This window comes from Vombatus ursinus, unplaced genomic scaffold (genome assembly GCF_900497805.2).
Source record: "Vombatus ursinus unplaced genomic scaffold, bare-nosed wombat genome assembly UNPS02014799.1, whole genome shotgun sequence".
In the NCBI taxonomy this organism is placed as follows: Eukaryota; Metazoa; Chordata; class Mammalia; order Diprotodontia; family Vombatidae; genus Vombatus; species Vombatus ursinus.
In genome coordinates, this window is record NW_020954577.1 from 1,371,990 (window position 1) to 1,384,531 (window position 12,542).

A 12,542-nucleotide genomic window follows, 5' to 3' on the forward strand; every position below is an offset into this window, starting at 1 on the left:
CTGGAAGGGAGGGACCATTTGGGAGCCCCAAACGGAAGCCTCCTCTCCCCGTCTCCACTCCCCAACTACTGACATTTCTAAGCGGCTTCATCTGGGGCCTCATTAGTACAAATATCTGGCGTAAGGCCCCCGAATGTTATAAGTCGCGGGGAGGCGGGGCCCGAATTTGTCCCGTCTGGGCAGGAAACTCGCGCCCTCCAGGAGAATTTGGAGACCGACTGGGGCCTGCACCCCATTGGTTCATTCCATCTCCCCTAAGAGCAATGGCCAGAACGGGTGCAAGTTTCCTGTTCCCCGAGGCTAGGTCCCAGGCTAGCTCTGGTGGGGGTGGGGGGGGTAGGGGAATCCCCAAAACCACAGTCTCCATGCTCGTGAAGCGGCACCAGCAGGCTGGCACTATGGGACCTCTGCTGTCCCGTCCAACTCTCCCAAGGATTCCAGGGGCTCGGACTTCGGGGCTCATTTTGGGATAGGACAGGCGGCAGCCACTCCTCTCTCAGCTGCTTCCCCCCCCCAAGTCCACATCTGGATCCTGTTCCGCCCTGGCCAGCCCCGGCTCTTCCTCCCCTAACCCCGCCCCCTGCTAGGCTCTGAAGTTGAAGGGGCGGCCGTCTGAGGAACTGGGGGTCCTGCCCCGCCTCACCCCGCAACCTCCAGCCCAGCCAGGGTCAGGGCCAAGAACAAATCCGGCCCTGCCAGGGGCAGGCTCACCCCACACAGTGCCAGGCCCCCCGGTAACCTGTCCGAGGGACCGCCCCGACCCCGCCCTTCCCTGGGGCGGGCCGCCCAGGCCCCTGCCCCTCCTTCGGGCGTCTAGTCTGGTGCTGGAGTCCTAAAGCGGCAGGCAGGCTGGCCGGCAAGCAGGCGGGGGCCGGGGCTGCAGCCGCGCCTGGCAGATGGACCCACGGAGCCACAGACCCGGCGCCATGTCTCACGGCCCCGGCGTCATTCGCACCACATGCAGCAGCAGTGGTATCTTCGGAGTGGGCGCACCCCCACCGGGCCCGGCCCCAGTCCCGGGCCCCTCCGAGGGACTGGTGGCCCGCGGTTACCCCACTACCTACCCCGCATTGCTCAAGGTGGCGCAGATGGTAAGAGAGGAGAGGGCAGGAGGGGAGGGGGAAGGCACCACCCTGGGTGAGGCGAGAGGGGGCAGACACCATTGGAGCTTCTCCCGCCTCCCGGAGTGCCGGGGACCCACTCCTGGAGCACCTTGGAGCGTCCCCAGCCCGGCTGGGTTGGCACACCGACCCAGCGAAGAGGAATGGGGCTCCTTTGCGCACGGAGTCCTCGGGGGGAGCGACTTTCTGCGAGGGTTACTCTTCACCCTCGGATTTCCCTCTCTTTCTCCATCCCAACCCCTTTCTCGTTCCCAGCCTCCACTCTTTTGTCTTCACCTGGAATCCTTGGTGCAGCCAGCCGCCCACTCCTCCCACCTCTCCCCTCAGCCTGCTCAGCTCACCAGCCAGCCTGGGGGTGGACAGCCCAAACTCTAGATCCTCCCCCACCCCCATTTCCTCCTGATGTGAGTTATGGCGTCTCCACCCTCTCTGGGGGAAAGCATTATTTCACCTGGAGGGACTTGAAGGGAGAGGGCCTCTCCCTCCTCTCTGATGTCTACTCCATTCCTTCCAAAAAGAGTGTACTACGTTTTCATACTGTTCCCCGCACCCTGGGCCCTGTTCGAAGCTTTGCAGAAGTGTCTCAGTCATTCCGTCTTGGTAAAAATCTGCTGCCTCGGGGCGCCACAAGCCTTAGCGTCTCGTTTCCTCAGGCAGCAGCTTTGGGGCATTCTTATTCTGGTGGCCTCTGCTCCTGGTGCACCTTCAGCAAATGCCTAGGTCAGGTGACAGTTGAATGGGTGCCTCTTTGGCCCTGGGAGCCAAGGAGTGTGCTAGCTTAAGAGCACGACAGCATCTTGTGAAGGTGTTCACAGAAGTGTGAGATACTGATTAGGAGCAAGCAATTGTGAAAGTGTGAGGTGATTCAAGTTTCAGAATCAATGTTAATGCGTCGAATCTGCTGTTAAAACAAAAACGGACTGAATAGGGAAAGCTGAGTTAGGTTCAGAGAGACAAAACTCCTGAAAGGTGTTGTTCAGTCATTTCAGTCTCCATGACCCCATTTGGGGTTTTCTTGGCTGAGATACTGGAGTGGTTTGCCGTTTCCTTCTCCACCTTGTCTTACAGATGAGGAAACTGAGGTGAACAGGGTTCGAACAGGGTTAAGTGATTTGCCCAGGGTCACACCATTGCTAAGTTCTGAGGCTGGATTTGAACTCGGGTCTTCCTGACTCCAGGCCTAGTGCTCTATCCACTGTGTCACCTAACTGCTCTCCTGAAAGGTGTAATACCTTACATTTTTAGCTCTTACCTACTCAGCACAACTTTTCCAGGTTGAATAGTGCAAATTTCGTAGATTTTGACCTAAAAGAATTATGCCCATTTTGCTGAGGAAACTGAGGCTTGGAGCCATTAGTTAAATGACTTGCCTTGATCACACAGCTAGTATCAGAGCTGGACACTGAACCCAGGCCTTCTGACCCGACTACTTTTCCCATTATTTCTTAGGAGAGAGAGGGAGAGAGGGAGAGAGGGTGAGACTGCCTGAAGCTCCCAGGCATGGTAGGGAGAAGCCAGAAGGGTTTCTAGGATTAAAATGCAACATAAATGTGAGTTATTCATATTATTATTTATTCAAAATTCATTCAACAAGCATTCTCTTCTCCTCTTTAAATATACTTGTTTAGCAAGTGTGAATTGTCCTATAGGAGCCATCTCTCACACATGCCTTCTTCCTGATTAAATGCAAGCTCTGTGAGAGGAAGGACTCTTTCATTTTTTTGTATTTGTATCCCCAGTACCAGCACAGTGCTTGGCAAGTGTTAGGTGCTTAATAAATGCTGGTTAATTGTTGATTGAATGATTTGTCCTATGCTACTCTTTCACTTGGCCTTTCTAAACCTCCCTTTCTGTCTGGTTCCTCTGCATTCCCCCCCTTTTCCCCCCCCCACCCCTTTCAGGTCCATCTACTTGAGCTCACTTTTGAGGTTTAAATAAGAACTTCCAAGGACACTTCTCTTTTGAGATGATGGTTCAGTCTTGCCTTTTGAAAGTGCACCTTGACCTTTTTTTGGCTATTGGAGTGGTAGGAACAAATGACTGAGTAGGATGAGAGGGGAAGGGATTGGAGGTGGTGAGAGGCAGAGACTGAATAACTTCAGTCAACTTGTGACTAAGACTCAAGTATTGGAGTAGAGCGAGCCAGCTGTCTGTTTATTCCACTGTCACTCTGAGCCCTCTATGTGCTAAAGATGCTAAAGGGACATTTGGGTCAGAATATCTTAAAGGGATTACAGAGAGAGAAGCCGCATGTCCCTGTTGCAAATACTGTCACTCACAGCTGATCATCTGTTTTGATGAGCTGAGTTTTTTCCTTCTTTCTTTTTTTTTTGTTTCTTGTTACAAGAGGATGGCTCCCTGGTCTGGGAAGGGTGGAGAGTAGGTTCTGGAAGTGAGGACAAAAACAAACGATATCAATAAAATTCTTTAAAAAAATTTTTAAAAGAAAGCTAACTAGAAATCATGTCTACAACTACATTGTCAAAAGTTAAAAATATAAAAATTATTACTTACTCTTGAAGTAAGACAACCCTAATAGGAGGAGACATATACAAAGCAGCATAGCTTTCTTTCAAAACTGATATTCAGGGGCAGCTAGGTGGCTCAGTGGATGGAGCACCAGCCCTGGATTCAGGAGGACCAGAGTTCAAATCCAGCCTCAGACGCATAACACTTACTAGCTGTGTGACTCTGGGCAAGTTACTTAACTCCCTTGCCTAGCCCCCCCCCCAAAAAATAATGAAATAAAATAAAATAAAAACTGATATTGAACACAGTGGGTAGCTGGTGCAAGGGAAAGAGTACCAGAAATGACCTTGGACAAATAATGACTCCCTGGGTCTTAGTTTCCCCCATCTGTGAAGTGAAGAGTTTGTATCAGCTACTCTAAGATCCTTTCCAGTCCTAAATCTGTGTTCAAAAAAATTTGGGGATGGAGACGAATATGTTTTTCTTGGCAAAGCCTGTGTAACTTTTAGAGTATAGAGCAGAGTATAGAGCAGGTCAAGTGAAGCCCTTTGACTGAGTCCAAGTTTTACAGAACCAATCCTTTTATTAAAGAGATTTGTCCTGTGAAGTTTGGATTCAGTCAGAGGGTCTCACTTGAGGACCTAGAGGGCCACATGTGGCCTCGAGGCAGAAGGTTCCCCACACCTGCTATAGAGTATAGAGTATAGGCTTTGGGATGAATTAGTGGAACGTGGAGAAACACCTTCTCCCTGAAAACATTGGCCTCAGTGAATCAGGCAAGCACCGTTCCTCAAATGAGCTCTAAAGAACAGTGTGGAGATTGGTTGAACTGGTAGGAAATGATCCATCCTCTTCCCCCCACCCAAATCCAGACTATCTCATGCTCAATTGCTCTCTGTGACCGTTTGCAGGTGGCAAAGAAAGGCCTCGTTGCTCAGAAGACAGAGAATAGAACTTCCTAAGACTGGTGGAGTAGCTTTCACTTGGGATCTTCTCCTCTGGGTTTCCTTCTTCATAACACCCAGAGTAGACCCACAGGATTTCTGCCCCCCCCCAAAAAAGCTGCAGGTTTGGGCAGAAGCTATGAATGAAGTTCCCTGACTCAGGGGAATATCGAGGATTTTGACAGTCGAGTTTTCATGATTTAGGGACTGGTTAGCCCAGACATTGTAAGAACTAGGTCAGCTTTGTTGCTAGGGACTAGTGATTGCTTTATTCTTTGGATCTGTAGCCCCTCCACCTCAAATAGTACAGGGCACAGACTCAGCCAGTAAGTACTTAATAAATGCTGATTGATTGACTGTTCAGGACTTTGGCAAGAAGGTTTGGGAGGGGGGAGAAAAGAATGGCTCCCCTGAAGTCCTCAGCAATGGCAGTCATTCACACAATCCACTTGGGTCCATTTTACTACCACCACCCCAATCATTTGCTGGGATCTTCAAACCAAATCTGATGGGGGCCAAGTTTCCCACCGTTAAAGCGATGTTACTCTTCTCGCAACAAGCTCTTATTAAGCACCTACTATGTGCTAGGCACTGGGGTACAAAGACAAAAATAAGTCACCCATCCTCAAGGAAGACAAGGTAGGTAACAATATGTACACGGAAATTAAATATGAAATCTATCGAGTAATTTCTGGGAAAGGCACTAGCAACTAGAAGGGTCAGGATAGATGTCGTGTAGGATGTATTACTTCACCTGAACCTTGAAAGGAGCTAAGAGTACTATGAGTTGAATCTGAGGAGACAGTGCATTCCAGGCCAGTGGGACAGCCTTTTCAGAGGCATGCCAATGGGAAATAGAATCTGGTCTGTGAGGAACAGGAAGCAAACCAACCATATCCTTGCAATTCTCACAGTGTCAGAGAAGGCTGAAAAAGCTGCCTTTAAGACTAGTGCTGCTGTAGTGGTGGGGAAGCCCCAAGATTGAGAGCTCCCTGTGAATTCTCTCTCCTACCCCTCCTCCCTCATTTAATACACATTTACCAGTGGGTAACAAAATGGTGCCCAAATGCTTCACCTTTTGCAAAGTCTGTCAGACTCAAACTTAAATCCAGTAGAATGTGAGCTCCTTGAGGGCAGGGAACATATGTTTTTATCTTTCTTATCACCAGCCCATAACAATGTTGGGCACGTAGTACGTATTTAATAGTAAACAACTAATACACACTCAAAGATCAGTAAATGCTTGTCCAACAAAATTTTAGGGGAAAAAAACTTTTTAAAAAAATCGTGAGAAAGTGTTAGAGGCCTGGATTGGGCAATCACTTGGGGTTTTTCCAGCTCTGAAATTTGACATTGAGCAGTAGATAACATTCTACTATATGTTCAACTCTCCCTATCAGAATGGAAGCCCTTTGAGGGAAATGGATCCCTCTCTCGTCTTTGAATCCCCCAACCTGGTACAAAGTGAGAACTAAATAATCTTTTCTCCCCATTCATTCATCTTTGTTGTCAAGACCTGTCAGTTAACCTCCCTATACTCTAATTTCCTCCTTCGTAAAATAAAAGGGTTAGACCTCTAAAATTCCCTCTTCTCTAAATCCATGAAACTCTGAAATCCATTTGCAAATGCCAACATCGGCTTATCCACCCTTCTGGCCGCTCTTTGCTTTCTGTGACTCCCCCTCCCCCCAATCAGGCACTGACCCAGTGTAAGAAGTTAATTTCCTGCATGAGCTTTTCTAAAACAGGGAAGTAAGTCTTCCTGCTAGGAGGCCACTAGAGTTGATCTCTTAGCTGAGCCAAAGACCATGAGCCTTTGTCCATTTTCCGAGGATGCAGCCACCAGACTTCCTATCCCCAATGAGGCTTCTTTTGGTGGGTCACTGTGTTCATCTAAACTAATCTACTCAAGTTCCTCCTCACCCACCCCCAACCTCTCAGTAACAGATCTTCCCAGCCACCTACCAACTCTCTTTCCATCTGTTTCCCTTGTCTCTGCCATCTGCTAGGCTTGTTCTGGCTCAGAGCTGAGAGATGGAGGCTCTGCTTGACCCACTGCCTGCCAAGTGCCATCACTCTCTCTTCCCTCTCTTCCTTCTCCCTCCATCTCTCTCTGTTTCTCTTCCCCCTCCCCCCATCTCTGTCTCTGTCTGTCTCTCTGTCTCTCTCACTCCTCCCTCCCCCTCCCTCTGTCTCTGTCTCCCTCCCCATATTGGCTCAGTGACTGCTGTCTCATCACTCACTCCTTGGCAACCTTCCCTCAGGCCCTATGCAACTTTGACTCTCATCCAGCAGCTGGGCTCACCCCACTTGGACTCAAGACAGCCCTGGTTTCTAGATCCTGGGTTTGCCTCCCTCCCTTGCCAAGTGCTTCTGGCAGAAACCACCCTGAGCAGGAGTTATCCCCTGTAAAAGAAGGATGATAAAGACCACTCTCTACTCCAGAGGCACCATTAGCAGAGTTGATCCTCAGGCCCTCTCCAAGGACAAAATATTCAACCTGTTTTGAATTTGAATAGCCCAGGGTCCCTTCATGGCTCTCCTATTTCTGAGGACAGCTGCATAATTTCCCCTATGTAGTTGGCTTTATTAAGACCCCACTCTGTGCAGGGCACTGAGACTGTGGGTGCAGAGATCATAGGACCACAGATTTCAAACAGGAAGGAACATTAGACATCATCCAATCCAGTTGCCTCTGGCAACTGGATTTTTTACAAATGAAGAAGTAGAAGTTTAAGAGGTCAATTGACTTTCCTAAAGTCGCATAGCTAGTGGGATTGGAACCCAGGTCTTTCTTATTTCAAGTCTAACACTATATCCACTCTAGGGCATGCTGTCTCTAGACACAACACTGCCATCATAAAGCTTATAGTCTTTTGGGGGATACAGTGTTTCAACAGATAAATGTAATATGATTTGTAGAGGGGAGAAGAGTAGAAACAATCCGAATTAAAGAGTATTTATTAAATGTACTAGTCTCTAGAGATACAAACACAAATAGTCCCTGCCCTCAAGGAGCTTACTTTACTGGGACAAAATACAAAGTAATTTTCCCACAGTAGAAGGGAGACCTCTCGACTGGAAAGGCGTCTTGTGGGATGTGACTGTTTGAACTAAGCCTTGAAGGGATCTAGGATTGCACAAGGCAAAGGTGAAGAGGAAGGGCATTCCAGGCAAAGGTCATAGCCTGTGCACAGGTAAGGTGACAGGAGATAAACTGTCAGGAAATAGCAAGTCAACCAAGTTTGACTGGAGTGGAGAATGTGTGAAGGGGAATCCCTGTGTATGGAAGGCTCTCCCTCCCGTCCACTTCCTGGCTTCCTTGAGTCCCAGCTAAAATCCCTTTCCCAGTCCCTCTGAATTCTAACCCTTTGCTTTGGATATATTCATTTGCATATTGTCTCCTCTGTTAAATTGTAAACCCCTTGAGGGCAGGGACTATCTTTGGCCCCTTTTTGTAACCCTAGAATTTAGCACAGTTCCTAGACCTGGTAGGCACTAAGTAAATGTTTATTGATTGATTGGCATATCTCCTGTTAAAAGGAAATCTTTGTGTGGGCCTTGCCCTTAATAATGAAAATAATGAAAAAAAAATAGAGAAAATTTAAAGGAGTTTATTATAGCATCTAAGGCAAAAGCTCATTGAATGCATCCTAGCACCAAGTTTAAACCAAGCACGTTTTTAAAGACTAATTTCACAATAAGAGAAGACAGCCTTGATAGATGCACATTTCTAAAAGGGGATGGGCTGGTGTTATCTTGGAGACTAGTATACGGTCCAGTTAGATACAGATTTCTAAAGAGGAGATCAAAGGATGTATGGCTGCCCTTTCCTAAACTCTTGTTGGCACACACTTTAGCTGCCCTACCTTTGGATTGGCACATACTTTGGTCACCCCTTACAAGAGGGCTGGCAGGTACAACTAGCAAGAAGGGGGATAAGAGATCATGAATTCACTTGAATTAGCTTGGCAACAGTAATGAAATTCTACACAGTAATCCCCCATTTGGTGCAAACTATGCTTTTGATGCAACACCAGAATCAGACTTATAGTACTCCCTTCTCAATTGGATCATCCTAATCTCTGCAGCATGCAATTTGGGAATCATTTCTTGCACCAAGGGAGACTTTGTAAGCACAAACAGCACAGTCCCTGTGAGGACCCCCAAACAGATACTTTAGCCATGAAAAATCAGCAAGTCAAGCAGTTAGCCATTCCTAAGGGGACCATAGTTCCCTTCCCTCCTCCTGAAACTTATTCCTGGCCTTTCATACCAAAGCTATATGGGTAAATACATCATCGAAGTTATCCAGAACCCAAGTGCAGCATTGCTGACCTATAAGAGCACATGATCCTCCCCTCTCTGCCAGGAGGCAGTCCAGAACTAACCTAAGAGCCTGGACTTCAGTATTCAGGTCTTTCACAGCACCTATGGTTTCATTAACAAATACTTGCAAAAATTTGTTTATTTTATTCAGGAGCACCAGACTGCATCTCATCCCATACATGGGCATTCAGTTTCACTCACTAAAGGTCAAGTGTAGCAGAAACTTGGATGACTGTATGCTTACTTCACAAGTGAGTAGTAGAAGGCTGGGTGGGTGTGGGCTGGAGACCCAAAAGCACCTGTCCTAACCCACGTTTGCTTGTCCAGTTTGAGGGGAGCCAGTAATATGCCTTTTTGTTACACAGGAAATAAAAAAGAACCCTCGTGTGTGTGCCTGGCCTGCCGGGCTTAAGCACAATCCTCAAGAAGCCCTTTCCTTCCCAAATAGTCACATTCGGTCTCAGGGATAGGGTATAATGACATCCCATCAGTCACCTGACCTTGTGTCCCACCAGAACTGGTGGCCTGACACCATGTTGTAAGGCTAAGGGAGGCAAGAATCGTGAAGGGTTAGTGATCTTCTCCCAGTTAAAAGTGAACGAGCGGGAAGACTCATTCTTCCAGCCAATGACAGTACAATTTCGTGCCATAATTAACCTTATTGATTGCAAAAGAATAATCACGCAAGTCCTAAATGTCTGCCCCCATGCCGGTCATAGTTTGCCCACATGTGAAACCCTCCATTTCTTCTCCCAGTGACAAAGGGGTGTGTGCACAGACCCAGTGGTCCGTCCAGTTAAAGGCACAACTAGCTTATTGAATCAGGCACACATAAGTGTTGGGCTCCCTTATATCCCCAACACTAAAAGTGCAGAACAAGGTATAAAGCACAAATGGCAAATACATGATAGAAAGCATGTAAGGGATTAGGTCCTAATTATCAGGGTCAAATAAACCAGCCACTGAAAACCCTCAATTGGTGTTAGGGTCCATTCTCAGCGGAACTGGTTCTAAAGGTCGATCAGGGGTTGTTTCCTCTGCTGGGCTGAGGTCAGTCACAGCTGATTTCATGTGGGAGTATTAATATGCTGCTGTGCCGTGTGTCTCTGGAAAGGCTTCTTCTACCAGTGGTTCAATTTGTCTCTACACAACAAAATATATCTGTAGCTCATAGATTCTAGCAGTTCAGTATAGTCACTTTGCAGGTGTTCAAATGGTAGAGCACCCACTTTCGCCCCCCTTTTATCATCAGAGTTTCCTTCCACGAAGAGGTGGACTCTTGACAAGAAAGGCAGCAAGAGACCGCACAAAGGGCCTCTGCATAAACACCCTGGGCAAACTATGGCCGGCAAACACGAGGTATGAGGGCCTCGGTTCCTAGTGGAACCAAGCAAAAACAATAAGCAGTTTACAGAGTAGGTAACAGGTCCCTAACATGCATGTGACTAACATAACAAGCAGAGTTACAATAGGCAAATAAAGAAACTCAATACAGCAGTAGCTTTGGGAATGGCAAGTCCTTTTGCAGCATCCATGATCTTCAGGAATCCGGCAGGCCTGTGGAGGCATTTCCTTAACCATCTCCAGGTTCCGGGTCACTTGCTGAGATTCTCTAGATAATCCTGCTAAGTCCTGTTGGTGATAAGACTTTGCATTATTTAGTAAACTGTGACCAAAGCTAATCAGATTGTCCTTTCAGTAATTAGTTCATATAGTAAAACCTGTTCAGACCTTATGGATCTAATCTTATCCTTGAAAGGGATCCGGTAGGTCCTGACTTGGAAAATGAGCACTTCTGTCTCTTGATGTTATCACACAGATACTTCAAAATAGGGGTGGAAAGACGTGATTTTAAAATTCATCATAATTATTAATGCAATTTTACATGTGAAACCCTTAATCCAAATATTTTGAGAGCTTATTTCTAAACATACTCAAAACCAATATGTCCCATTTTAAAACATTTTGAAAGCTGTTTGTTTAAATATATATATCCTAGTCCTTAGATTAAAAACAGCTTGATCTTGTTGCTTTCTCAAAGTTTGCTAGTCCAGCAAGTTTTTTTTAAAACACTTTTACATCTTTATCCTATTCCTCTTTTAAGGATATGGATATGGGGGCAGCTAGATGGTGTAGTGGATAGAGCACTGGCCCTGGAGTCAGGAAGACCTGAGTTCAAATCTGGCCTCAGACACATGATACTCACTAGCTGTGTGACCCTGGGCAAGTCACTTAACCCCAATTGCTTTGCAAAAAAAAAAATAAATAAAAACAAAAAACAAAACAACAACAACAAAAAAAAAAAGAATATGGATATGGAGTTGACCACAAATTCAGATTAAAGCAGTAAGATCTTTCATACTTGCATCCTATAATAGTAACTCTTGATATGATAATTAATTGCTCTTGTATTACAATGACAAAACTGTCACTGTTCATCTGCTCTGATAATAAAAATTTGCTATGAAAGGACAAAAAAAAAGAGGGGACATGGTTACGGCAATATCAATACTGTTCCTTCAAGGGCACAGACTGCCCTAATTGTTCCCCCAAGTTCCACGTTATTCACAGGGTACCATAGCCAGGCTCAGAATTAACCACAGGAAAATTTCCTGTTCGGAAAGGAAATAACACAATGGGAAATTGAGCTAAGTGGCTCCTACCTTTGTCTATGCAAGATCATCCCCTCAACTTTTCCCAGGGACCGACATCCACCTGTAGTAGTTCTCAGGCCAAATTCCCTTTGGGCAGCTCGTTGCATTATTCCCCATGAATGGTGGATTATTGGCTTAAGAGTAATTCAGACAGTCATACCTGATATCAAATTACAGTTCCATGAGAGTTTGACTCAAATAGCAAATTTATAATTATCATAGCTTGGGCCCAGAGTATTATAACTTTTCCCCCTCATTGCAAGAATAGCTACCAACATCTCATTTACCCTTCATTTATAATATAAAAATAACTACATTCTGGAGTTACACACACACACACACACACACACACACACACACACAGTGAGTACCTGATAGCTGAGGACAAACCCCAGAAAAATGCTGACTACAGCAAGTTTTCAATCTTGTACTACCTGTTAATCCAGAGCAAAATGAAGTCTTTGACTATAAGGTCTGCTGTTACCAAGTTGGCTCAAAGATCCAACTTTGATACTTGAGATTTTACAACCTGTGGTCTATAAGGCTGATGAGATTTATAACCTCAGAATGTCCCAAGGAACCTCACAGATAAGGATAACTTAAGATAATAGCCTTTGCTACTTTTTTCCCAACAGTAAGTTATCAGTATTATCCATTTTTAAACCAAAATATATCCAATTAAATATTTAACAATTTTCAAACATTTTGACCACATTCTTTTAACAGTTCAATTCATAATCTAACAGCATCCAGGAAAAATTTTATTTTTCTAACAGCATTTCTGATACAATGGTTGCCCAAATTTCACAATAGAAGAAACATTTTAGAAACACAATAATAACATACACAATATTATATATTTAAAACATGAAACAAAACCTATTACCAGTCAGATGACATCAATTCGGTTGAATGCATTTCCAAATTATCTTACATAGAAAATCATTCATCTTATCACTTTGGGCATCCTATGCTAATCACATCTAAAAGTAGGCATAGAGGAATACAATATGCAGTAATTACAT

At 45.6% G+C, this 12,542-nt stretch overlaps 1 protein-coding gene across 1 annotated transcript in view; it reads left to right on the plus strand.

The window, feature by feature from the left end:
* Positions 1-861: 861 nt before the first annotated feature.
* LOC114050663 (CKLF-like MARVEL transmembrane domain-containing protein 7) overlaps positions 862-12,542 on the plus strand; it is a 65,423-nt gene continuing 53,742 nt past the window's right edge. The window contains exon 1 of the mRNA XM_027872519.1: positions 862-1,091. Within this exon, the coding sequence (XP_027728320.1) occupies positions 897-1,091 (195 nt within the window). The 5' untranslated portion in view covers positions 862-896. The remainder of the gene's footprint in view (positions 1,092-12,542) is intronic.